General features: G+C 40.5%; 2 protein-coding genes across 8 annotated transcripts in view; one reads left to right on the top strand and one right to left on the bottom strand.

Moving 5' to 3' along the window:
* LOC127416526 (leucine-rich repeat and fibronectin type-III domain-containing protein 4-like) overlaps positions 1–24334 on the top strand; it is a 73589-nt gene extending 49255 nt beyond the window's left edge. For 2 of the 6 annotated variants that reach the window (XM_051655971.1, XM_051655963.1), the window contains one exon: positions 1364–5098. In XM_051655971.1, the coding sequence (XP_051511931.1) occupies positions 1364–2585 (1222 nt within the window). In that variant the 3' untranslated portion in view covers positions 2586–5098. Of the gene's footprint in view, positions 1–1363; positions 5099–10825 lie in introns of those variants that run through there. The other 4 variants (XR_007893146.1, XM_051655989.1, XM_051655981.1 and 1 more) reach the window with 4 other exon arrangements.
* LOC127416517 (pyruvate carboxylase, mitochondrial-like) overlaps positions 1–24543 on the bottom strand; it is a 321324-nt gene that overhangs the window by 131258 nt on the left and 165523 nt on the right. The gene's annotated exons all lie outside the window — the stretch shown is intronic.

The raw sequence follows: 24543 nt of genomic DNA, 5'->3' as shown, positions 1-24543 counted from the left end.
TTTGTGAACACTGTGTTTAGCAGCTCAAATTTTAAAAATGGCATATCGGATGAAACAAGAGATTACATTTTTTTTTTTTTTTTGACTCAATCAGGTTTCAATCTAAACACTTAATTAGGTTTCTTACCAGATGTAGTTTTGTTGCCGTTTCTCCCAAAGACAAACTCCGCTGTGATCGGCGCCATGTTGTTTTGTCACATGACTTTGTACATCGAATGTTTAACCCTTTACTGACAGCCCAGAGTCTCCTGAACTGAGATCAGTCGGTTCAAATGAAATCAAATTATGCGTTGCGTATTGTGAAGCCAAAATACAAAGTCCACACATTTTTACGCGGGGTCACACAAGGTTGAAACTGGATAATGTATAGTCAGATGGACATGATCACAAAATAAACAACGACAGGGTAAAAAAAGACCCCTCCGCTTCATGGTTACCCTGTCAGGCTTTTTTGGGGATAATTATTGGCTGACTGTACAGTATCTCTTACATAAATTCCTTCAAGGAGATAAAGGACACTAGATCTTCATGATGACATGCAGGCTTTTCCCTTGGCAGGCTTTATTTTGTGATAATAACTGGCTGACTGAATCCCTTACATATAAAATATCAACATTCATACAGTATACATACAATGTGTTATTTATGAGACTGCAATGGATACTCCCCATACACACAACACTTTACATTAAAGTGGATATATTCCTTGCCTTTCTGTTTTTGCTTGTGCTTTGGGCCATAATTAAACAATTATGGAATAAACAATACCACTGCCAAGAAGTAATTCAAGCATAAACAAAAAATTACAAAGCACTGTGTAATGTGCCCAACAAAAATGGACAACAACTGAAGCATCTGGTCATGAGTTTGTTTGTAGCTAATATTCGATGTGCAATGTGCCATTGGAAATCTCCTTTAATTTTTTGCTGACACATAATTAAACCCTTCAGAACCAATGGACGGTAGGCGCCAGCCAATGAATTTCTTCTTTTAGAGAAGGAAAAAGAAAACTATGTGTAGGAGAATAATGGGGTTTTAATACCGTGACTAAAGCAGTATTCTAAATGTGTCAAGGTCTTGATCAGAGCCTATAATTATATGTTGATATCAGAGGTATTGTTTGGGAAGGCCTTCACTTTGCTAGCACTGTGCCAGAACAGCCCTCTAGATTTCCATTACATTAGCTATGCTTTTGTGTGACAACAGTGTACGCACAATACATTTGTTTTACAGGAACAAGCGCCTAAGCAAAATGCTGTTTCCTTATGATAGAATGAGGGAAAGGAACAGTTTGTGTTTGCGTGTGTGCTGGTGTATAATTGCTTCAGGTTGCTAACCACTCTTTCTCTTTTCTCTCTTTAAGGATTCTGCCCCCCACGAGTGACAGTTTCCTACTGAAAAACCTGGTCTCTGGCATAGACTACAATTTGTGCGTGCTAGCCATTGTTGATGACACAGTTACTTCTATGGCTGCCACAAAGGTCATTGGTTGCACGCAGTTTAGCACTAAGGACAATTACCCTGACTGTCGTTCACTACAAGCCCACTTCCTGGGCGGGACTCTAACCATTTTGGTTGGTGGAGTTGTTGTTGTAACACTATTGGTGTTTACTGTGGCACTGATGGTGCGCCACCGTGTGTGCAGTAACCATGACAATCATCATGAAATAGGAGATGAGGTGGGATGCTCAGGACCAGCCTCCCCACCTCTTCCAGCTAAGGGTGCTGATGTCATCTCTCAGAGCAATGGAAATGGCAATGTAATGGTGGTGGTGCTGCCCAATGGGCTTGTTCAAAAACAGAAAGTGTCAGAGGGAGGATTGGGGTCGACACCTAAACCAACTTCGAAAGTGAAACCAAAAACCCTCCCAAAGCCCAGAGTGAATCTTGAGCAGTTCAGGGTGGGAATAGAAGCAGAGAATAAGGGGTCAGAGAGGCTCCTTCCACCTTACACACCTAAGAAAGAAAAAATGTCTTTGTATTACACCCCCAGTATTCATTCCCCCCCTATGTTGCCATGTCTATCACACGAGTCAGGAGCAACACAAATCAAACTCCAGCCTACCAACAGGGACACGGGCAAATGGGCCAGCTTAAGTTTGGCTCCACCCCCCACGTACAGCTCACAACTCAGTAACAGGCGGTTCAGCACAGGAGGGGGCATTGTTGTCCATCGGGGAGGGACGGACAGCCAATGGAATTCCTCACTGGTCTATCAGAGCCCTGTTTTACCAGGTGAGAGTTCTCCTCACAGTGCTCTGTGCTATAAGAGAAGTTCATCGTTTGATATGGGTGAAATCGCCACCACAGCCTGCTATAGTTACGCCAAGAGACTGAGCGTAATTTGGACCAAACGGAGCCAGTCTTTACATGGCATGCTTGTCCAGTGCAGCTCAGCAACAAGCACCTCAACAACCAGCAGTGGCAGTGGAGATTTCCAGGCGCGACATTCGCAAGGATACATCCATGCCTACAACAACACCAACTCAAATTCCAAACCTCCAATAGCAGAGATTACAAAGAACCAGCAGATGAAGGATAAAGATAAGGACAAGGGAGAAGAAATGGAGGAGAGTGTGGTCTAGGAAGAGAGAGGATAGGTGAGACACACAAGTAGATAAATCGCATGAGCGGTTATAAGAAATTCAAGATGGATATAAAAGGGATCAAAGAGAGATGGAGTTTGAAGGTGAGATGGAAAGTTTGTAGGGAAAGCTTAGAGAGGGCTGAAGATCCCATAGAATGTTGATTGGAGCAGTCAATAGAGAGAGAGAAAACTAGGTATCAAGAACAAAATAAAACAAAACAAAACAAAACTAGACTAGCTTGTCTGATTCTTAATCATGGAAAAACATATTTTTTTAAAGCTGAGAGTCTGTCTGAACAACAACTAGGCTTTATAGCTAAAGACAAGCAGCAGTTGCTAACTCACATGGGCTTGGGGAAAATGTGGTGGAATTCGAGTATTGATCAATTCGCTTGACTGTTAATTACAGGGACAGAGTCATGGCAAGCGGACGTGCCGAGTCATGCACAATCGATTGGACGAGATCAATTGATAATGGCAGCAATGGTATTACAGCAAATGTGGAATGTACAGGATGCAAACTGCAAGAAAGGAATATGGAAATGTATAATGGAACAATGTAAATGTGATTTGGGACACATTTAGAACTTTAATGGCATTGACTGTGGTATAAAATTGATATTTTGTGTGTGAGAGTGAACGTGTGTCTATGTAAGTGTTTGTGTGTAGGTGAGTGAGTGGATAAATGCACAAAGAAATAATCATTTTATGACATCACTGGATCTACTGTATCATGTGACCACCATCATCCAGTAGGGTAATGTTTTCTGGGAAGCTGAGAGACAATGTTGGTGTAGGGTCACTGGACTATTATAGAAGGACAAAATAAAAAATAAAAAAATCATTCGAAGTTAATAGAATCTATAAATAAATTATGTTTTAAAACAAGTTTTGGATGGTGAAATGGATTAAAAAGAACAACAATGAGCTAAAGTGTTCCCATAAATTATTTTTTGTTTTTTATGAATGATACTAGCGCTGAATTAAGGCCTTCAATTTTTGTTTGAGTAAACACAATGTCAAAGTTATCAAGTGTTAAGATTATTTTTTATTTTTTTACTGATTATAAAAATTGAGATTAAAATAAGGGAACCAAAAATATTCTTAATGATATCTGTTGATCTTATAAAAAAAAAAAAAAAAAAAATCAGAAGCACTGTTAAGTCGACGGAGCCCCTCAGAGGTTTTGTCAACACGTTTTGCATGCTCTTGCAATACGTTTTGTGTGCCCTCGCAATTAGTTTTGTTTTCCCTCACAATACATTTACCATGGTATTACAGTATCCATATTTCAACCTTGATATTCGTAGTGAAATCCTTAGTAAAAATACAGAAAAATACAGTAAAAAATTTTGGTTTTTACTCCAAATGCCATGGTATTTGTAATAAAACTGTAGTAACCACAATAATTTGCGTGGTTAATATATGGTAAAATCATGGTTACTATATGGATACAGTATACTGTACAGCAATTCTGACTTCAAGGTGCATTCCATTGCACTTTTCCTAGTAGGAAGTTAATCCGACTTTCCGAGTTGAATGGAATGCAGCACTACTTTTCAAAACTGACACTGAATGCTCCAGCAGCCTAATTTACACTTACAAAACTCTTGATGTTGCTATAACAATGCAAAAAGCACTTACCAATTTACTTGATGTGAAAATCAGTACCCCTTTCCTGTTTAATAAATTAAACAATCACACGGTCATGCAGAACATCTCGTGTTTGTAAATCCACAAGGATCTCTTTCTCAATGGCGATAGCGGCAGTGATGACGATCTCGCACTCTTCGCTTTCAAATTACATCACTTAAAGCATGATTTCGTCACTCAAGGCCAGCTAGAAGGCCTCGACTGGGACATATCCTAAAGATCACACCCACCAAGAACAAATAAATCAATCTGATTGGCTGATGAATCTGACAATCTGATTTTAGATGCCTATTCACTTACACTGTTGAGGGATTCTGTGGAAATTCTGAAGGCCTGAGGGGGTCTTTGGAGTACCTTTAGTCACTGTTGTATTTGCATGTGTAATGAGTTCTTATGTACAATTATTATGTTTAACTTGTTTGGAGAGGGTTTTGGACACAGGTGTTTTTATACACTAGGATAAATTGTTTTTGTAATGCTATAACTTTTGATTGCTTTGTCATATCAACACAAACCTTTACTCAGTTACAGGAGACATGAATGGAAACAAAAGCAGTTTTTCAGGGCTACCTTATTTAAACCCTGAGATTTATAAATGTCAAATAATGTTTTTTTTTTTTTTTCAGCCAACAGTCACAATATTACTGTATAGTAAAACCATGATTTCCACCAAAACTATGGTTTCTACAATATTACTATAGTAAAACCATAGTTATCTCTGGTATTTGTATAGTAAAACCATAATAACCACAAAATTATGATTTTAATTACCATAGTCGTTCATTTCTCACCATGGTTTGACTATGAATATCATGGTTAAAATAAGGATACTGTAGTAAAACCATAGTAAATTTATTGTGAGGGAATGCAAAACGTCCTGGTTACTTTCGTAACCTCCGTTCCCTGATGGAGGGAACGAGACGTTGTGTCGATGTAGTGACACTAGGGGTCACTCTTGGGAGCTCCAAACACCTCTGATCTTTGAAAAAAGGCCAATGGGAATTGGCGAGTGGTATTTGCATTCATCAGGGAACGGAGGTTACGAAAGTAACCAGGACGTTCCCTATCTGTCACTCACTCGACATTGTGTCGATGTAGTGACACTAGGGGTCCCTAAACGAAACGCCACAACTAGCTGAACTGTGTTACGTGAACTGGCGGTGCGAGACGGGCAGACCACTGTGTGCCTCGTAGCCAGCGCACCAGGCCGACACGTAACCTCCCCCAACGCTGTTATGAGCGTCGAACAGCCCTTCGGGGACAAGTCGACTGCCCAAAAAATAGGGACAGGCTAGCCCAGTCGTGGTCTCTTATCCTCTTTTTTCTCTCCCCATAAAAGAGTGAAATTTGTTAACCAACTGGGGCCACCAGTGTCTACATTGGGGGGGTGTCACTCCCAAGGGGAAGACACCGTGGAGACCACACCCTGCCCAGGGGGGTGGGGGGCGGGTATTTTGAGTGGAAATATGTCACATGGTCTTGCTGAGCCTTGTCAGAAGTATGTCATGTGGAGAAGTCCAATGGTAGGTCCTACCCAACGGGGGAGGAGTTTCTACAAACATGGTGACTGGGGCAGAGGGGCCTCTGCCCAAGGAAGATGCAGTTTACCAACAGGGAAACGATTTAGCGGAAGATATACGTCACATGGGGTCACCTATGGGGAACCAACACATGCGGAGCACCTACTCCAGTACAGGGCTTAGTTAGCACATGTACTGAGCCAGCAGCGAGTTTCTCCGTAAACTCGTCTGCCACAGGGCTAGGAGGAAGTCATCCAGGGAACACACTTTGTGAACACTTCTGGGAGTCAACAGCATACGTCTTCAGCTCAGGGGAGGTGAAAGGCGCTATGCGCAAGCGATACACCCGGCCAGCTGTCCCGGACTTACCTGTTCGTACCTAGCAAGACATGGGACGAAACCGGCTCAACCCGGAGAGTGTAGAACCTCGCAAAGGTGTTGGGTGTTGCCCAGCCCGCTGCTCTGCAAATGTCTGTTAGAGAGGCGCCACTGGTCAAGGCCCAGGAGGCCGCCACACTCCTGATAGAATGGGTTTGTAGACCTGCAGGGGGTGGAACGTCCTGAGCGTGATATACCATTGCTGTGGTGTCAATGACCCAGTGGGCGATCCTCTGCTTGGAGACAGTGCTTCCTTTCCGCTGTCCACCAAAGCAGACAAAGAGCTGCTCAGAGACTCTAAAGCTATGCGTGCGATCCAAATAGATGCGTAAAGCACGCACCGGACACAGCAATGTCAGGGCTGGGTCTGCCTCCTCCTGGGGCAGTGCTTGCAGGTTCACCACCTGATCCCTAAATGGGGTTGTGGGAACCTTGGGCACATAGCCCGGTCAGGGTCTCAAGATCACGTGAGAGTAGCCCGGACCGAACTCCAGGCATGTTTCGCTGACAGAGAATGCTTGCAGGTCTCCTACCCTCTTGATGGAAGTGAGCGCAGTCAGGAGGGCAGTCTTTAAAGAGAGTGCCTTAAGCTCAGCTTACTCCAGGGGCTCAAAGGGGGCTCCCCGTAGACCCTGAAGAACTACAGAGAGGTCCGGTCTGGAGGGATTCAACCTCCTGGTGCCTCTCAGGAACCTGATGATCAGGTCATGCTTCCCTAAGGACTTACCGTCCACTGTGTCGTGGTGTGCCGCTATAGAGGCCACATACACCTTCAAGGTGGAGGGGGACAGCCACCCCTCCAACCTCTCCTGCAGGAAGGAAAGCACCAATACGACTGCGCATCTCTGGGGGTCTTTGCCTCGGGAAGAACACCACTTAGCGAACAGACGGCACTTCAAGGCATACAGGCACCTCGTAGAGGGAGCCCTAGCCTGAGTGATCGTGTCTACCACCGTGGGTGGTAGGCCACTTAAGTCTTCCACGTCCCGTCCAGGGGCCAGACATGGAGATTCCAGAGGTCTGGTAGTGGGTGCCAGATGGTGCCCCGTCCCTGAGAAAGAAGGTCCTTCCTCAGGGGAATTTGCTGGGGGGAGCTGTCACGAGGAGCATGAGGTCTGAGAACCACGTCTGGGTAGGCCAGTAGGGTGCTACTAGGACGACCTGCTCCTCATCCTCCCTGACCTTGCACAGGGTCTGTGCAAGTAGGCTCACTGGGGGAAACGCATATTTGCATAGTCCAGGGGGCCAGCTGTATGCCAGCGCGTCTATACCGAGGGGTGCCTCGGTCAGGGCGTACCAGAGCGGGCAGTGGGAGGATTCTCAGGAAGCGAACAGATCTACCTGTGCCTGCCCGAATCGATTCCAAATCAGCTGAACCACCTGGGGGTGGAGTCTCCACTCTCCCCTGAGTGTAACCTGTTGTGACAGCACATCCGCTGCAGTGTTGAGGTTGCCCGGGATATGAGTGGCTCGCAGCAACTTGAGGTGCTGCCGACTCCAGAGGAGGAGACAGCGGGCGAGTTGTGACATACAACGGGAGCGTAAACCGCCTTGCCGGTTGATGTATGCCACCGTTGCCATGTTGTCTGTCCGAACTAACACATACTTACCCTGGATCAATGGCCAAAACCTCCGCAGGGCGAGCAGAATTGCCAACAGCTCGAGGCAGTTGATGTGCCAACGTAGCCGTGGGCCCGTCCAGGAGCTGGCAGCTGCGTGCCCTTTACATACAGTGCCCCAGCCCATTTTGGAGGCATCTGTAGTAACCACGACATTCATGGAGACATGCTCTAGGGGAACGCCTGCCCATAGAAATGTGAGGTCGGTCCAAGGGCTGAAGACTGGTGTAATGGCCACGCGCCATGTCCATCTCGGGACTCGAGTCTGCAGCCAGTGCTGAAGCGGTCTCATATGCATCAACCCGAGTAGTGTAGCCACCGCTGAGGATGCCATATGCCCCAAGAGCCTCTGAAACAGTTTCAGTGGAACCGCTGTCTTCTGTCTGAACACCTTAAAACAGGTCAGCACTGACTGTGTGCACTCATTTGTGAGGCGCGCCGTCATCGAGACTGAGTCCAACACCAAGCCGAGAAAAGAGATGCTTTGAACCGTAAGGAGCTTGCTCTTTTCCCAGTTGACCCAAAGCCCTAGTCGGCTAAGGTGCGTGAGCACCAGGTCCCTGTGCGCACACAACACATCCCGAGAGTGAGCTAGGTTTAGCCAGTTTCTCGGGTTCTTGGCGGCCGGCTATGAGACGGGTGGCATCTGCTTCCTGTGGTGGGCTCCACACCTGGGCCGGGCCGTGGGGGCGGGCTGCGGCGGAGCCGGTGCAGTCACCGCAGGAGGGCACCCTTGGTGACGAGCAGATGGGGTGCGGGATCTTGAGCCGTGCCGGGGCAGGATGTGTTGGATAGCTTCCGTCTGTTGCTTCACTGCCGAGAACTGCTGGGCAAAGTCCATGACGGTGTCGCCGAATAGGCCAACCTGGGAAATGGGGGCATCAAGGAACCGTGCCTTGTCGGCCTCTCTCATCTCGACCAGGTTGAGCCAAAGGTGGTGCTCCTGGACCACCAAGGTGGACATCGCCCACCCGAGAGACTGCACCATGACCTTCGCCACCCGGAGGTGTGCAGGGCGGAGGTGGCTTGTCCAGAGGCACCATAGGCCTTGGCCATCAGGGACAACATAAACCTACAGGCCCTGGATGGGAGTGGCCAGGTGGCAGCGCTCTGCAGGCATAGGTGCACTGTGAGCACCTTATCCACCGGGGGGATCACCGAATACCCCTTGGCCCGCTCTCTGATGCTGCAATTGAGAGCTCATCACCTTCGCGGGCTCCGAACAAGAGTTTGAACTCGCCCTGAGACGAGCCGGCAGACTCATCCGGAAGCCCGATCGGGGCAAACGAGCGTGCTGGGGAATGGGAGGTCCGTGGGGGGATACCCGGCAGAGGTGATCCCATTGAGGTCCCCAAATCACCCACAGTGCTAGCCGCGCTGTCCTCATACCCGTAGGTAGAAGGACTGAGGCGGGGAGCCGCCGGGGTGGCTTGCTTTCTTACGAAGGCAAGCCGCGACCGCGACGTTGCCATGGTCATGTTCTCGCAATGAGGACATGACCCATCCACGAATGATGTCTCCGCGTGGGCAGCGCCCAGACATCGAAAGACGATCGTGGCTGTCAGAAGGCGAGAGATAACAACCGCAACCAGGAATAACACACAAACGGAAGGAAATCTTTAAAAAGACATTCCGTGTGTGCCGCACTTTTAGAGAAATATACTCTTTTTAGAATATAATCTTTTATTTCTGCCGAAGCGCCCAGGGGCGTTCTCTGCAGTGCACCAGTGCAGAGGGGGAGAAGCCGCTGAAATGCGCCATCAGATCCAGCAAAGGTGAATGAAAAGCCGTGGGAATTCAGCTCAGTGAGCATTGATTGTTAGGCTCCGAGGAGAAAATCTGAATGAGTGGTTGCATACCAGCTCCTTTTATACCCGTATGTTCGGGGGAGTGGTATGCAAATACCACTCACCAATTCCCATTGGCCTTTTTTCAAAGATCAGAGGTGTTTCGGGCTCCCAAGAGTGACCCCTAGTGTCACTACATCGACACAACGTCGAGTGAGTGACAGATAGGGAACTATTGCGAGGGCACACAACACTTATTGCAAGGGAAAGCAAAACTTTTTGCAAGCGCACGCAAAACTATTTTCAGAAAAAAATAATAATAATAAAATCCCTCCCTGTCCTCTAAAGGGCTCTGTAAAAGTCAGCCTGATCTCATGAAAATGACATGACTATGGCAATATTTTTGCAAAATTATATTACATGGTTCATTACACGTTTTGCGGCAGTTCCAAGGTAAAATATCCCTTGAGTGGTGCCAAAAGTTAGCTACATTTTCTCCCAGACGAGATGAGGTTTTTAAGGTTATTTCACTATTGAATTTTAAATGAACAAAACCAATCAATCTCCCTGCCCTTAACATTAAACCTAAACCTAACCGATAGTGTCAAAAAGCAAATGTGACATAAAAAAATGCAATTGATGAAGCAACTACATCATTTTATGGTGCTTTTATGACACTTTCGGCTCACGTGTCCACTCGTGCGCTCTTCAGGTCACCCTATCCTTTGCATCACAAGTGTAATGTTCTATCAGTTTATATTTAATCGCTCTCGAACATGCTTGTACCTGTAGTTGGTTAGAGTCATGCAATATAATGTTCAAATTAGATGTCATAAGATTTTTTGTAATGAAAAACTGTGACAATTTTCCATTACAATTATGTACAAATTATGTGAGGAACAGGGCAAAAAGTAAGTGTTTATGAACTGATAATCTGCCCTTTTACTCATGATTTGTGTGAAAGGGAATCAAGGCCATTGTTGTTGTAGCACCTCTAGTGTTCATTTCACCAGGAAAGTGGCGCAATACGTACCATGAGTCATGTAAAAATCCTTTTGCAAAAATTTTGTTATAGTAATGTGATTCTATGAGACCGGGTTGACTTAAGTAAAGCTGAAATGAAAAGTGTTACTTTGTAATTTAGATAAGCTTTTTTTTTATTTTTTTTTATATATATATATATATAGAAACATTTGTTGCCTTAAAACAGAATGTAAGAGGGACTGCTATAAATGATAATACTGTCTCTCTCTCTCCCATTGTCTTCCTGTCTGTCTGCAGCTTGAGATAGTTGCTGAGGAAGGGTAGCATGTGAGGGTGAGATAAAGAGAAGGAAAGAGACGGATTGAGGGAGAGAGATAGGAAGGACAGCACTGTCTGCAAGAGTGCTGATGCGGGGCACCAAGCAAGAGACCAAGCAAAATAGATAGAGAAGGTAAAAAAGAGAAAGAACATTGTGCCTGTAATGTGTGCGTTAGTGGTATTTTTGTCATATAAGTACTTTGCCAGAATTTAACACATTGCTAGTAAAGCCCATTTAAGAATAGCATAGGTGAATTGAGGGGAAAAGATGAGTTGCCCTATGTGTGTTTGAATGGGTGTGCGTGATTGGACAGACACTGTGTACATCTGTGCCTTCTGTATTTACCCATAGCAACAGACAGGCTTACAGCAGCTTCTGGAACACACAATAGGCAGTTATATTTGGCCCAACAAACATAAATGGTGAATCATGGAGAGGAATAATGACAAAAAAATAAAAAATAAATAAATAAAATAAAATAGTTGATTGAGAAAACATTCAGTTTCATAACATACTGTATACTGTAAGTTCTGTTTTCAAAAAATGGAGAGCAGCCTACCTAGACAGAATTTTAGGGCCAACTCCTGACACAAAGGCTTTTTTAAAAGTTAAAGTTATGCTGCCTTAAAAGGTACCTAATTTCAGCCAAATCATCATTCATAAATGAGACAATCCCAGAAGTCACTGTAATGGGTGTTTAATAATAAAATAAAATAAAATAAAATATCTAAGATGGAGGATGGATTCAAGAGAAATGCTAGCTATATTTCATTAAATGTTTCGCATAGTTCAATATCTTATAATTGGACTATTTAACCTAGTTTTTGTGTGTGTTATTCATTTTTTATGCCTATTAGTGTTTTGTGCTGTTAGTTTACATCAACATACAAATGTAAAACTCTTAAAATTCTTAAGGCCCTATTTTAAGAGCACTAGCGCTAAGAACAGCGCTATGCCATAAGTCATAAGCGCAAAGTCAATGGGCATGGTCATGAAGTTTTGGTATTTTCATACAAGCAAGTCTAAGTCCAAACGCAAGTGGGTTTGGCGAAATCGCGCATGCAAGGCATTAATCAGGTCAAGTGCAATTTGATTCGGAGGTTCTTCTCCAATTATTGTGGCGCCTGCATCCTATTATATAGTTCATTCCCTCAAGCACAAGCGATATATACAAAGACAGCACATTCAAAAGAAGTTGGTAGTGTAAATGGACTGAATGCAGTGACTTAGAATTAATAGAATAGAAAAGAAATATGGACTTACATTAATTTGTGCATTAACTAATCGGGTCAAGTGCAATTTAACTTGCACGCTTGTTAAATGGGACACACTCCTTTTATACACATGGAAAATGTGCTGCAGGATACGGATATAGGCTCTGTTAAATTATAGAGAATGTAAGTGTTATTAATCATTTTCATCTACCGACACACAAATCATGGCTAGTATTATTAGTGTATTATTAGGAAGGCACTTCACTTCTTCTGGTTGATTCTGATTTAAAAACATTCAATTAATTTATTGAAACAAGAAAAAAAATATTTCTAAATTTAAATTGCACTTCAAACGAAACAAAAACATTTTACGCTGTCCAAGTTTACTCTTCCACCGGTCCCTTTTACAGTGACTTAAAAATCATTCTACAATAACTCGTGGAAAAATACCAATACAAATTAGATCTTGAATACAATTGTAAATATAAACATAATAATAGTAATCATTGGGAAATAAACCATGAGCTATAGATAATTCAACACAAATTTTATAAATTTTGTTTCATAAAGAGGCTATTTGTCAGGGACATCATTTGATATTCCACTACATTTTCAGAGTTTGGGCATGAACTTTATTAACACCTGCTGGTGGACTCTCCAAACTTCAAATGCAGGAACTGAGTTTAGACTTTGCGCTGAAAACAGACATGGTATTTAAACGTCTTAGCGAAATTAACTATTTCTCAGGAAAATAGAAAATTATGCTTTGTGCCACTTCATTACCATACAATAGACCCACAGTTTACAAATACCATAGTTTAACGCAAACACTCTCACCCCCTGCCACTTGCGCTTTGCCCTGGAGCGAAAATTGCACTTAGAATTAGTGCTCTCAAGAAAATTGGATAAGAGGTAGAGCACGGTCACAGCACAGCTTGGGCGCTTATGAAAATAGAGCCCTACGTCACTTAATTTCAAATACGATGTTACCATAGAAGGTACAGTAAATGCCTATGTAAGCATCAGACAGCAAGTCAGCTCACTAGGTTTGGGAACAGAGCTATAGCCTTTAATGTCCTATCATACCTACATGTTGGTATAAACACATCAACACAGACACAAATACACACAGCCCCTCTCCTTTACATGCCTGCAGCAAAATTCTGTCCCAATTTGACTAATTAACCACAGCTGATACACAATCAAACACAGTTTATTCTTACAATCTTAATTACATCAACCAAATTAAACACATAAATTGGTTTATAAACTGTTATAAACCATTATTCAATGTTTAGCAAAAGTACTGTATAAATTACATATGTCAGTGTGATCACTGTGTACTCTGCCCAGTAATATAGTAAGCTAACATATAAAATGCAACACACACATGAGAATTAAGCACCATTACGCACTTAAAACCACTCCACGACAAAAAGATAGTGTTGGGTAAGATGCTCAATAAACTACTTAACAGATAAATTAGCTAATCTGGGTTGAAAGCTACACTTTACAGAAAGTAGCTAGTTACACTAAAAGCTACATAGAAAAATGAGCACGCTACATTTAAGCTACTTCATACTTTAACATACTGTTTATTTGAAACTAAAAATATTTAAATAAAATAGATATAAAAATAATAAAATAGTTGGCTGTAATATGATCAAATAGCTGTTTTTGAGAAAACAAAAAACAGGGGTATCCAAACTACAGCCCACGGGCCATCTGCGGCTGCCGACTGCTCTGATGTGCCCCACGAGAGATTTTAGAAATAGAATGAAATTTGGCCCCCTATTGAGAAATTATATGAAATACATATTCTGAATGGTGGGTGTGCCTATCATGTATAGCCACATTTTACAGCGCACTGTCTCCACTAGAGCAATCTCTTTGCAGTCGCCACCAGCTCAACATGAGTGTAGAAAACTAAAAATTTCCACGGATGAAGTGCCAGGCAAAAAATATGTACAGTATATGTGTATGTATATATATAAATATGTATATGTGCTTTGCGGTGACACTGAATGGATTAGAAAAAAAAAAAGTCTTACCCAGAAAGTCTTACCCAGTATAATATTTTGCATAAAAATGTCACATCTTTTCCATTATAAGTGTTCCTGGTGAGATAAATATCCTTCATTAACACAAGGTGTGATTAAAACTTGCATAATATTAAGCATTCAGTATAAAGATGATGCAATAATGTCATGTAGTAGCATCTAGCCTTTTTTTAATTATTATAATGATGCAGCCCGTGACACCTTGATCTTTTTTTGCTTTAGATCTGACCGCCAATAGCAAAAGTTTGGACACCCCTGAGCTATACTCTATTGCCAGTTGCTGTGTGTGCGCGTGCGCACGTGTGTGTTGAGGAGAGAAAATTAGTCATTCAGAAATGAACCAGATGCAAGGTGCATATTGTCTAAGACAGTAGATCAAATTGGCTCTTAAAAAAAGTTGACTACTGTAGATAAATATTCCACTTCATTCAATGTTCTTTTTGTTCTATGTGTTCTAAAGTATCCCATTACTGTTTAACAGACTGAGAAACTGCTTTAAACCACTCAGTCCGTGACATAAGGGAGAATATAATTTTTTGAGTGAACAAACCCTTCTGACATGAGCTAATAAAACCATCAGAGTGCCATTTTGGGATGCATGCATAAAAGTTGGTAGAATATGAGTGTGAGAATGCTTCATTATGAGAGTGTATTATCTCATCCTGAACACAACCGCTCTGCTCTCCATCTTTCCTACTCTCCATCTCTGGTGTCAGAAGGGTTTTGAAGATATTGCCAAACCTAGATTGAAAATTGGATCTTTTAGACTATGATCTGACAGACTATGTTCAGGTTCAGAGAAAACAGAGTGTATACTGGCAATAAAGCCAAGGCACAGTAATTAAAAAAGCAATTTTTCTCAGTTTCAGTGTTGCCATAGTTACTGTGTTTTGCCTTTGTAGGGGATTAAAGCCCTGAGTAATCGTGGCATGAAATGCCATATTTAAACCACCAAGAAAGTGCATGGTCACTCATTCATAAGACATTTACAACTTTATGTCATTATGTTAAAGTTGTTGGCCTTCAACAAAGCACCAGTACAGGATGTGCTAGTGGCATAATTAGACTGGGCCATTTGAAGTACAATGGCTATGATATCGCTAAATGGACTTTAAGGCTAATGAAAACCTCACTGTGTCACTGAATAGGCTACAAGCCTAAATGCAGTTAGCTTCTTTTGTCTTTGATTACCTAATTGGTATGCATAATGTTCTGCAGTATAAGCTATTATCAGTCATATGTGTTCACTAACTTCAAATATACTGGAAAGACTGTGTCTGCCAGTTTTCCAGCCAAACTGTCTAATGAACTACCCCGGAACAACTATCGGCGTGGTAACAATTAATTACTCCTGGCTTTGTAAGCCAATAAGGGCTGCTCAAAGCTAGAATGACAAAGAAAAATGTTTACAGTGCTTTATAAGGATTTGCCACAGCTTTCACAGAAAAAAAATAAAAAAATAAAATAAATAAATAAATGATCAGTATATCATTTTAATGTCACCATTCAAAAGTACAACATGATTTTGTAGATGAAGAGGATTTACCCCATCAAGCAGCTCAGATAACCTCAGAATTGACTGTGCGAGTAAGTGAAGCGATTAGTTGTGTAGGTACAGGTGACTGTAGTCCACTGTTCCTCAACAACATTAACTGTACTGGGCCCAACAACAAGTTGTTTCTGCTAGCCCAGTTGAGTCAATAGTTTAGATGCACACTTGCTCTGCCAACACTTTCAGTGGCTTCTTTTAAATAATAATAATAATGTACCTATTAAATTATGTTTTTTACTAAACATTGTGGCATAACAAATATATAACAATTTATCAGATTTAATTTCTAATACTATCTTAAAAATAGCTATAATGTACACTCCATATAAACACTTGACAGTTATAAATTCATAAACACATTGCACAGCTATGAATTGTACAGCTTAAGGTAATTGTGGTACTTATGGTACACATTAGTTCCCACAAGACAGCATAAAGAACAAAGCATTAAAGATTTGTTTTCAGTGTGGCCGGGTGTGTGTGAATAAACATACACCAAAACTCACTCTCTTTTTCTGGGGGTTTATTTTCTGACTGCTGTTTTAAAGAAAATCAGCGGTCTATGGAAGCTCTAATAAAACTAAAATACATTAAACAAAATACCGGTGTATCTTTCTTGAATTGTTACAAAAATAAAACTTGGAAACAGAATAATAAATAAACTGAATAACAATACCTCTTAATTCCCTATACAATCCAAAATAAAGCATAAAAATTAATCAAATTAGGATACCAGTTACAAAACACCACAGAGAAATAAAATAAAATAAAATCCTATCTACGAAATACGGCAGTAGCTAACCCCTTTTAGTTTCACCACGTGGTACGCTCATTACACATGCGAACTCCGTGCATCACTTTTTAACCCGATCTCACAATAGACTTCACCATATACTGTATTTCTCTCTCACAGCGTGAACTACTCCTCTCTCACACATGCGCACTGCTTGCCAGAGAGAAATCTCACCACACCGAACAAGGATTTCTTAAAGGGGCCACAAAGAATTTTAGTGCAATACAGAAAATGGCTTTTTAAACCACTTGGCTACATCAGCATTTTCAACCCATTATAATGAATGCTTCCAAGATGATTGGAACAGCAGATTTTATTTAGCTTTATAGTTCAAAGCTGCACGGTGGCTCAGTGGTTAGCACTGTTGCCACACAGCAAGAAGGGCCTGGGTTTGAGTCCCAACTCAACTGGGCCTTTCTGTGTGGGGTTTGCATGTCCTCCCTGTGTTTGCATTTCCTACAGGTGCTCTGTTCAAATGTTTCAGGTTAAGTGAATTTGAGACTTTAAATTGCCCTGTAGGTGTGAGTGAGAGTCCCCCAGCCACTGGGGGTTGTATCAGGAAGGGCATCTGGTGTAAAACCTGTGCCAAGTCCAATATGCAGATCACGGATGGTCTGCTGTGGTGACCCCTAACAGGTGCAACCAAAAGAAGTTCAAGCTACTAGAAAACATTACTTAAATGACATATTTAAACCAGCAACATTTGCAACAAGTAAGGAATAATTAATGACGGACCATTGAATTATTGAAAAATAATGCACACCCCGAGGTAATAATGTGGTCAATTATTCTGCTTATGCCATAGTTACCACACCTTAAGAAGGGTTTTATCTCAAGACATTTTCAGTTTTTTTTTTAATCCCTAAAATGCTCTTGTTTCAAACTACTTTCTTCCACCATGGATTCCGCCATCTTGCATTGGTACAACCCAAGCCTTGGTTGTTAGTTTGAAAACATCACTTTAGAACTAGCAACAGAGGCTTGCGCTGCTTTTTTCACTCATTAGAGTAGCAAGGAAGTGCATGTGTGTGCACATGAGCAAGAGAGAGAGATAGAAAGAAAATGAAAACAGAGAGTTACGTGTTTGATTACCTGTGTTTGCTGCATCTCTCATCAGCAGTAACATCGCTTCCAATCGCCAATATGTTAGTTTATGTAGACTTCTCAGCAGCACTATAGCTCTTCTATTGCAAAACAACTGTTTTATTGAGTCACAGGGGTCTGTTGACATCAAGACTCTGTGTGTTGCTCGCGAGTGTCTGTGGGCGGATTCCAATAGAAAGTGATCATCCCTATGCCCTACTCACTCCGAAGGACAGAGCTCTTGATGTGGGTACTGTAAAGGGAGCATGGCATTGCTGTATGAATGTACCTTTTGCTAACAGTCTTGTGGAAGCTCCTTTGTGAAAAATTTATTTTCTTACTTTCGATTGGAATGACACTTCGAGTGGCGTCCCCTTCCCGCAGTGCCCTTCAACGGCGCAAAAATGCAATTTGGAAAAACACCCTATGTGTGTGCGTATATATGTGTGTGCATGTGTGAGTGTGGGTGAGAACAACCGAGAGAAATAAGGAGCGTGAGAGTGCTTTGCACACGTATTAAAATAAATATTTAATTGATAAAGTTGTGAGGTGTGGTAACATCAAGGCTCTGTTTGTTTCTTGCGAGTCTCTGTGTGTGTGCGTTAGGGTTGCTCCGATACAAAAATTTTGGCTTCGGTACGATACCAGCACTGGTACTTCGGTATCGATTACTGATGAAAGTACACAGAAAAGTACTTGATTAAAAGAACTGCATAAAGTCTTGCAGTTACATATTCTGTTTTCCATAAATTTTTTTATTGAATCCATGTTTTCATTAAAACATTGTTTAAACAAATGAATACATATAACTTTAATATAAATGAAAATATGAAAATAAAATGAACAAATTTGCAATTTTGCTTTTGGTCAAATAAAATGCATCACAACATAATAACAAGAATGCTACAGCTGAATCACAGCCTGCTGATATTCAGTACACTTGGCTTTGTGATATTGCTTACATGTAATAATAATTAATATAATAATAATAATAATAATAATAATAATAAAAACTATTATTATTATAAATAATGATACCAATTATAATAATAAAACCATTTATTTTAAATTATTTATATTAGTAGCCTAGTGTTATTTTTATTACTTTGAATATACATTTTTTCTATGCATTAGTAATGTTTTCTGTCACAATATCTTTAATTCTAGACATCCAGTTAAACAGAGCTTTTATTTTGGCTTAACTTTAATTTTGACGGACCTTTGCGTTCTTCCTGTGTGTTTTTGATGATAGTATTTAATAAGATCTGCATTCCAAATGAAATGCTGAAATACTCAAAAGCTGAAATTTAAACAGAGAAGGAATTAATGTAAGTGTCCACAGCTGCTCAAACACTTAACACACCACTCTGAGCATCATGCGTGATCTGAGTGTGTGTATAATATGTCAAGTATGACAGAGAGCACAGCGGCACCTCTCGATCATTCTGAAGCATGCAGCACATGCAGACTATATATTATTTAATTAAATGGTATCCTTCTGTTGTTCAATGATCACACTTGGCCATATCAAGATTTGAATTTGATTAATTGTCAAATGGTCATTGATTTCATTTAAAAAATTTCACATCCCAAAACATTTTTATGATAGCACTATACTGGAGTATGGTACCGAAATTATCAACAAGATGATATTGTACCATTTTAAAATTTTTGATATCGCGATATTTCGTTAGTACCAGTATGCATGTATGTGTGGGTGAGAGTGAGAGAGAAAGGGCACACGAGGGTGTTTTCCACAGATATTTTAATACATTTAGGATATTATAGATATTGTTTGTCATTATTATCCGATGTACTTAGCCAATGTCTTTGTTTTAGTTGGTTATCTTGCTGTGGTAGACTGTACTGGTCTTTTTTTTTTTTTTCTCCCCAATTTGGAATGCCCAATTCCCAGTGCGCTCTAAGTCCTCATGGTGGCATAGTGACTCGCCTCAATCCGGGTGGGACCGCCTCCGCGTCTGAGACCGTCAATCCACGCATCTTATCACGTGGCTTGTTGAGCACGTTACCGCGGAGACATAGCATGTGTGGAAGCTTCACACCATTCTCCGCGGCATCCACGCACAACTCACCATGCACCCCACCGAGAGTGAACCACATTATAGCGACCATGAGTAGGTTACTCCATGTGACTCTACCCTCCCTAGCAACCGGGCCAATTTGGTTGCTTAGGAGACCTGGCTGGAGTCTCTCAGCACACCCTGGATTCGAATTTATGACTCCAGGTGTGGTAGTCAGCGTCAAAGCCTGTACTGGTCTTTGAAATAACTGAAATAATTTGGCAAAGTGATACAGAACCATTATGAGGTCAAGACCTGGAACTACTTCATAGCCATGTGTTTACTTAAAAATAATTGCACACCTTATAACGTCCATCAACCAATCAGAATCAAGCATTCACCGTGGTATAATTTACAATAAAGTACAGAAAACAAAATTCTTGAGTTGGCAAGGTTGAAAAACATGAACATAATCAACGACTGTAGGATGTAGTAACAACGCAACAGGCCAGTTGTGTGATAGGCTAGTTTAGACAACTGGCCTCAGGCTATACTCATTAGTGAGTCTAGCCTTAGTTCTCTTGCAACTTTCCAGATAAGAATTCTAACTCACACAAGATGGCTTGTCATATGCACAGAAATGAATGATGTTGCCACTTTCTGTAATGCATTTGTTATGCTCAAAATTTTGCTCCCCCTCTAAATTTCCTCAGCAAAAGAAAAGAGAACATACCCTCTCTGTCCACTTTATCTTTCTACTTTCTTGTATCAATGACCACCCTCTGCCAGGAGCGTTTGCTATCTAATTTATATTCTCTTCCCTCACTTCCATCTTAATTTCTTGTCTTGATCTCTTTCAAAGATGCATGGACTCCAATTGTCATCTCCCCTGCAGTGCAAAGCCCATAGTGGAGCTGCCAGCCAGTACTGATACAGGAAATCCACACCATGGACCAGCTTCATGCTTTCTTTAGAAAATATGTTTGTGTTTCCTGCATACGTATGCATAATGTTCTCTTTACTGTTCTCTTTAGGTTGTCTAGAGCATTGTAAGATTTCTTACAGCTGCATTATAAAATAATGTAAAGGACTTAGAGGTGTAGTTCAGCATTACATTAACATTTTGATTTGAATGTGTGTAGGCCATAAGAAATGAGGAAATATTCTCAAAATTTCCCCATCTTTGGAATTTTTTTCAGTAATGTGCTATCCTTATTTATTTAAGCCCAGATTAAGAGCTTTTTACACACTTTGGAATGACATATCCTTCCTCGTTTATATTGTTTTTATATTATACAATACTGCATATTGTAGATGAGAAACTAAGCTCTAAATGTGTTTTTAAAGATTTCCTGTTTCAGTGGCATGCCCAGAATTAAAGGCTTATAACTCTACAAAAAACCAAAGAGTGACCAAAGAGTAAATTATGAGACTCTCAGCCAAAGATACTGCTAAAAAAAAAAAAAAAAACTTGAGCCATTTTGTTCTCTCGTATTTTTCTGATTTGACATAATATATCTCAGGGTGTAAATAAGATAGCTCTGAAAAACTACATTTGTTCTGTTTCCCAATCATGTCAACTGTAACTGAGTAAAATGTTGTGTTGATACAACAAAGCAATCAAAAGTTATAGCATTACAAAAATAATAAAGCCCACAGTGGAGCTAATAGAATATTGTATAACTGGGTTTAAGTAACACCAAGTCCATGCCAGCTTAAGTGCATGTTGAAAAGTGCAAAATAGAAGGAATTTGACATGTGGACTTTTGAAGCCTACTGTATATCTATTCAAACATTAGTATTATTTTATATACTGTAAATATAAAACCAAACCTAATTTTATTTCAGTTTCAGTACACATTACACATGCAACGATTTTCCTCAGGGACAGAAAAGGTACAGCACATGGATACCCGAATAGCAAAAAAGACACTGAGTACTGTCCATTCTGCGGTGAAGTACAACCCTCTAAGTCTTATCTGTCTGCAGCAACAGTAGGAAACATACTTGGCTTATTCTTCACATATGTGTGTGGATTTCAAAGCTGTTGGTTGTGGCTACCTTCACCATCTGTCTCTTTTATTGGGTGAAGAATGGGGGACTAAATGCCAAAAATTGCCTTATTGTTCCATAACTAGCTCAAATATGAAGTTAAAAACAAAACAATTATTAAATAAGAAAGAAAGAAAATTAAATGGTAAAAAAGGTGACTTATTCATGTAGCCGATGATTTTTCTTTATACTTATGATGCATTATTAAAGGAATAGTTCACCCAAAAATGAAAATTCTCTCTTCATTTACTCACTCTCATGCCCACATGTGTATGACTTTCTTTCTTCTGCTGAACACAGACAAAGATTTTTAGAAGAATATTTCAGCTCTGTAGGTACTCACAATGCAAGTTAATGGTTACCAAAATTGGAAGGTCCAAAAAGCATATAAAGTCAGTAGAAAAGTAATCCATAAAAATCCAGTGGTTTAATCCATGTCTTATGAAGTGATATGATAGGTGTGGGTGTGTAAAAGATCAATATTTAAAGGGGTCATGACATACTCTTTTTTTATATAATTTTATTATCTTCCCTCAGGCCCATATAGAATGCTAGCAAAGTTTTTTTTGTTGCACTAAACGGTCATATTTTATTCATATATAATAATTTTCCACCCTGTCTCTGGCCCTCTATCTGAAATGATCGGTTTTAAGCTGCATGGCCCTTTAAGACTTCAATGTCAATGCCAGCTGTTGTAATTGAGCAGCCCTTTCAATACAGGCAAATTTGAAACGCAATCCGAAGAAAACTTACAAACTCCACACAACATTAAAACTACATTTCAGGGTTAACACATAACCTACACCAAACACATTTCACCTGAATGTGTCAAACTCTTCACTCAAGCACAGCATAAACTATCAAACAGTCATGACATATGAAATATTCATGAATGAAATTGGTTACTTACAGTTTTTCATCCAATAGTCCACTTTTAACTGCCCCATCTTTCAATAATAGTTCATTTGCAAAGCTTGAATTATATTGTGACTATCACAAGCAATTCACAATGAAATCTTTTGAATACTCAAACATAATACAATACACGGTGATGTTGGGTGCTTCAACCGGCTTCAACAGGCCAAAGCAGAGACGCTGGTCTTCACATCTCACATTTTCCCAGATTGTTTATACACAGGCTTTTAAAATGCGGTGCACATCGCCGGAAACGCACCAAAACTATCAAAGATGTTGACATGTTTACAAAAGACCAACAATTAAAAATAGCACAGATGGGTGCAAAAATGTTCCAGGATGCCTTCCAAACAGCACAACAGCAAGACAGCGCAGTTGAATGAAACACAATGGGGGACCCTTTTTAGAGTTAAAACTTGATGTTGCGTCTTTTAAGAGTGGCGCAAGATGTGCCTTTATGTAGAAAAACATTTAAATCCAGACATCTCCCATGACAGGCCCATTTCTCTCCTCTTCACCTGTGTGACTGACTGAGCACCAGTGGCCATGGCCAAGCATCTGCAGATGTATTTGGTCCTTGTGACATTCCATTTTCCACAAACTCTAAATGAGCCATTTTGCAGCTTGGTTTAAATAAATGCTCTTTTTCTATTAAGGAGGAAGTTTTCAGTTCTGAAACTTACAGTATTTTTTTTTTATAGTACAGTGACCATGTCAAAATATGTCAAAAGATCAAGCAAAATTGTATTCCTCATGTCATGACCATTTTAAGTCCTTTTGTAATATAAATTCTCCTCCCTGCCCAGTAGGTGGCGATATGCACAACGAATGTGAATTGCAAAAAACAAAAGAAGTAGAATGTGAAAGTGAAAGTAGGGATTGTTTGATTGAGGCTTTTTTGGTCATGCGCCTTTTTCTGGTACATACCCTTTGCTATTTTTTCAAATAGTCCAACCGTCTTCTGCATTTTTATTTGTAAAATCTAAAGAAACTGATTATATGCTAAAGCTAAATTTTATAGCCACACAACCCTGAAATAATATGTGAGTTAGCGACAACACACTCATGTTAGGGGTATGTTTTTTATTATTATTATTATTATTATTATTTTTTAAATGTTACCTCTGTTCCAGCTTTCTTTCTTTCTTTTTTCTTAAAAAAAGACCTGAGGACAACACAAGATTACAGGGGTCTTTGTGTGTGTTTTTGTGGGAGGTCGACCTTTAAGGCAGAGCAGTGTAATGATAACCTACACCTTACCTACAACAGAGACTGAAATTGAGGTGTAGATATAAAAAGGAACAAGATAATTTAAGCCACTATATCTCTTTCTCACCCTCACCTTTGATTCTCTCTCCATTGCTTTCTACTACTACTTTCCCATTGTCCTGACACTATTGCTGAAAATAGCTTTTTCTGGTTTATCTTTCAACCTGTCACGTAGATGTATTTTTGTTCATGTTTTATGTTTATGTCTTTTATTTTGAAAAGTTGTTCCTTGTCATGTTATTTCCCGTTTCCCTGCCATGTCATGTGATTCCCTGTTTCCATGTCAAGTCATGTTATCATCCTGTTTCCCTCCATGTTCATATGTCTTGTTTTCATTGGTTTATTGTCTTGTTATTCATTATCAGTTCTAGTTTGTCATTGGTTTAAGTTTATTAGTCTTGTTATCTTGTTTATAAGTCAAGTCAAGTCAAGTATTGTCAAGTTCATGTTTTTTGTATTTTGTTCACGTTGGGAGTTATGGTTTTTGGATTTCACGACTGATAATAAACTGCACTTGGGTTCTACACACATCATTGTCGTCATCATCTTTGTCATTGCCAACGACAACGTTACAAAACCAAGTCATAAAATCTTGATGTCATAAGCTCCAAAAAATAAATACAAAATATAAACCAACAAACTTAAAGTTAGCATTTCACTAATATCTTTCTGGACCACCCCGTGCTTGTGATGCAATGTGATGAAAATACAAACCTGCCTTTGCTTAATGTTAAATA

This window comes from Myxocyprinus asiaticus, chromosome 2, assembly GCF_019703515.2.
Source record: "Myxocyprinus asiaticus isolate MX2 ecotype Aquarium Trade chromosome 2, UBuf_Myxa_2, whole genome shotgun sequence".
Classification (NCBI taxonomy): domain Eukaryota; kingdom Metazoa; phylum Chordata; class Actinopteri; order Cypriniformes; family Catostomidae; genus Myxocyprinus; species Myxocyprinus asiaticus.
Note: the sequence above shows the minus strand (reverse complement) of the source record. Positions and strands in the feature narration are given on the sequence as shown.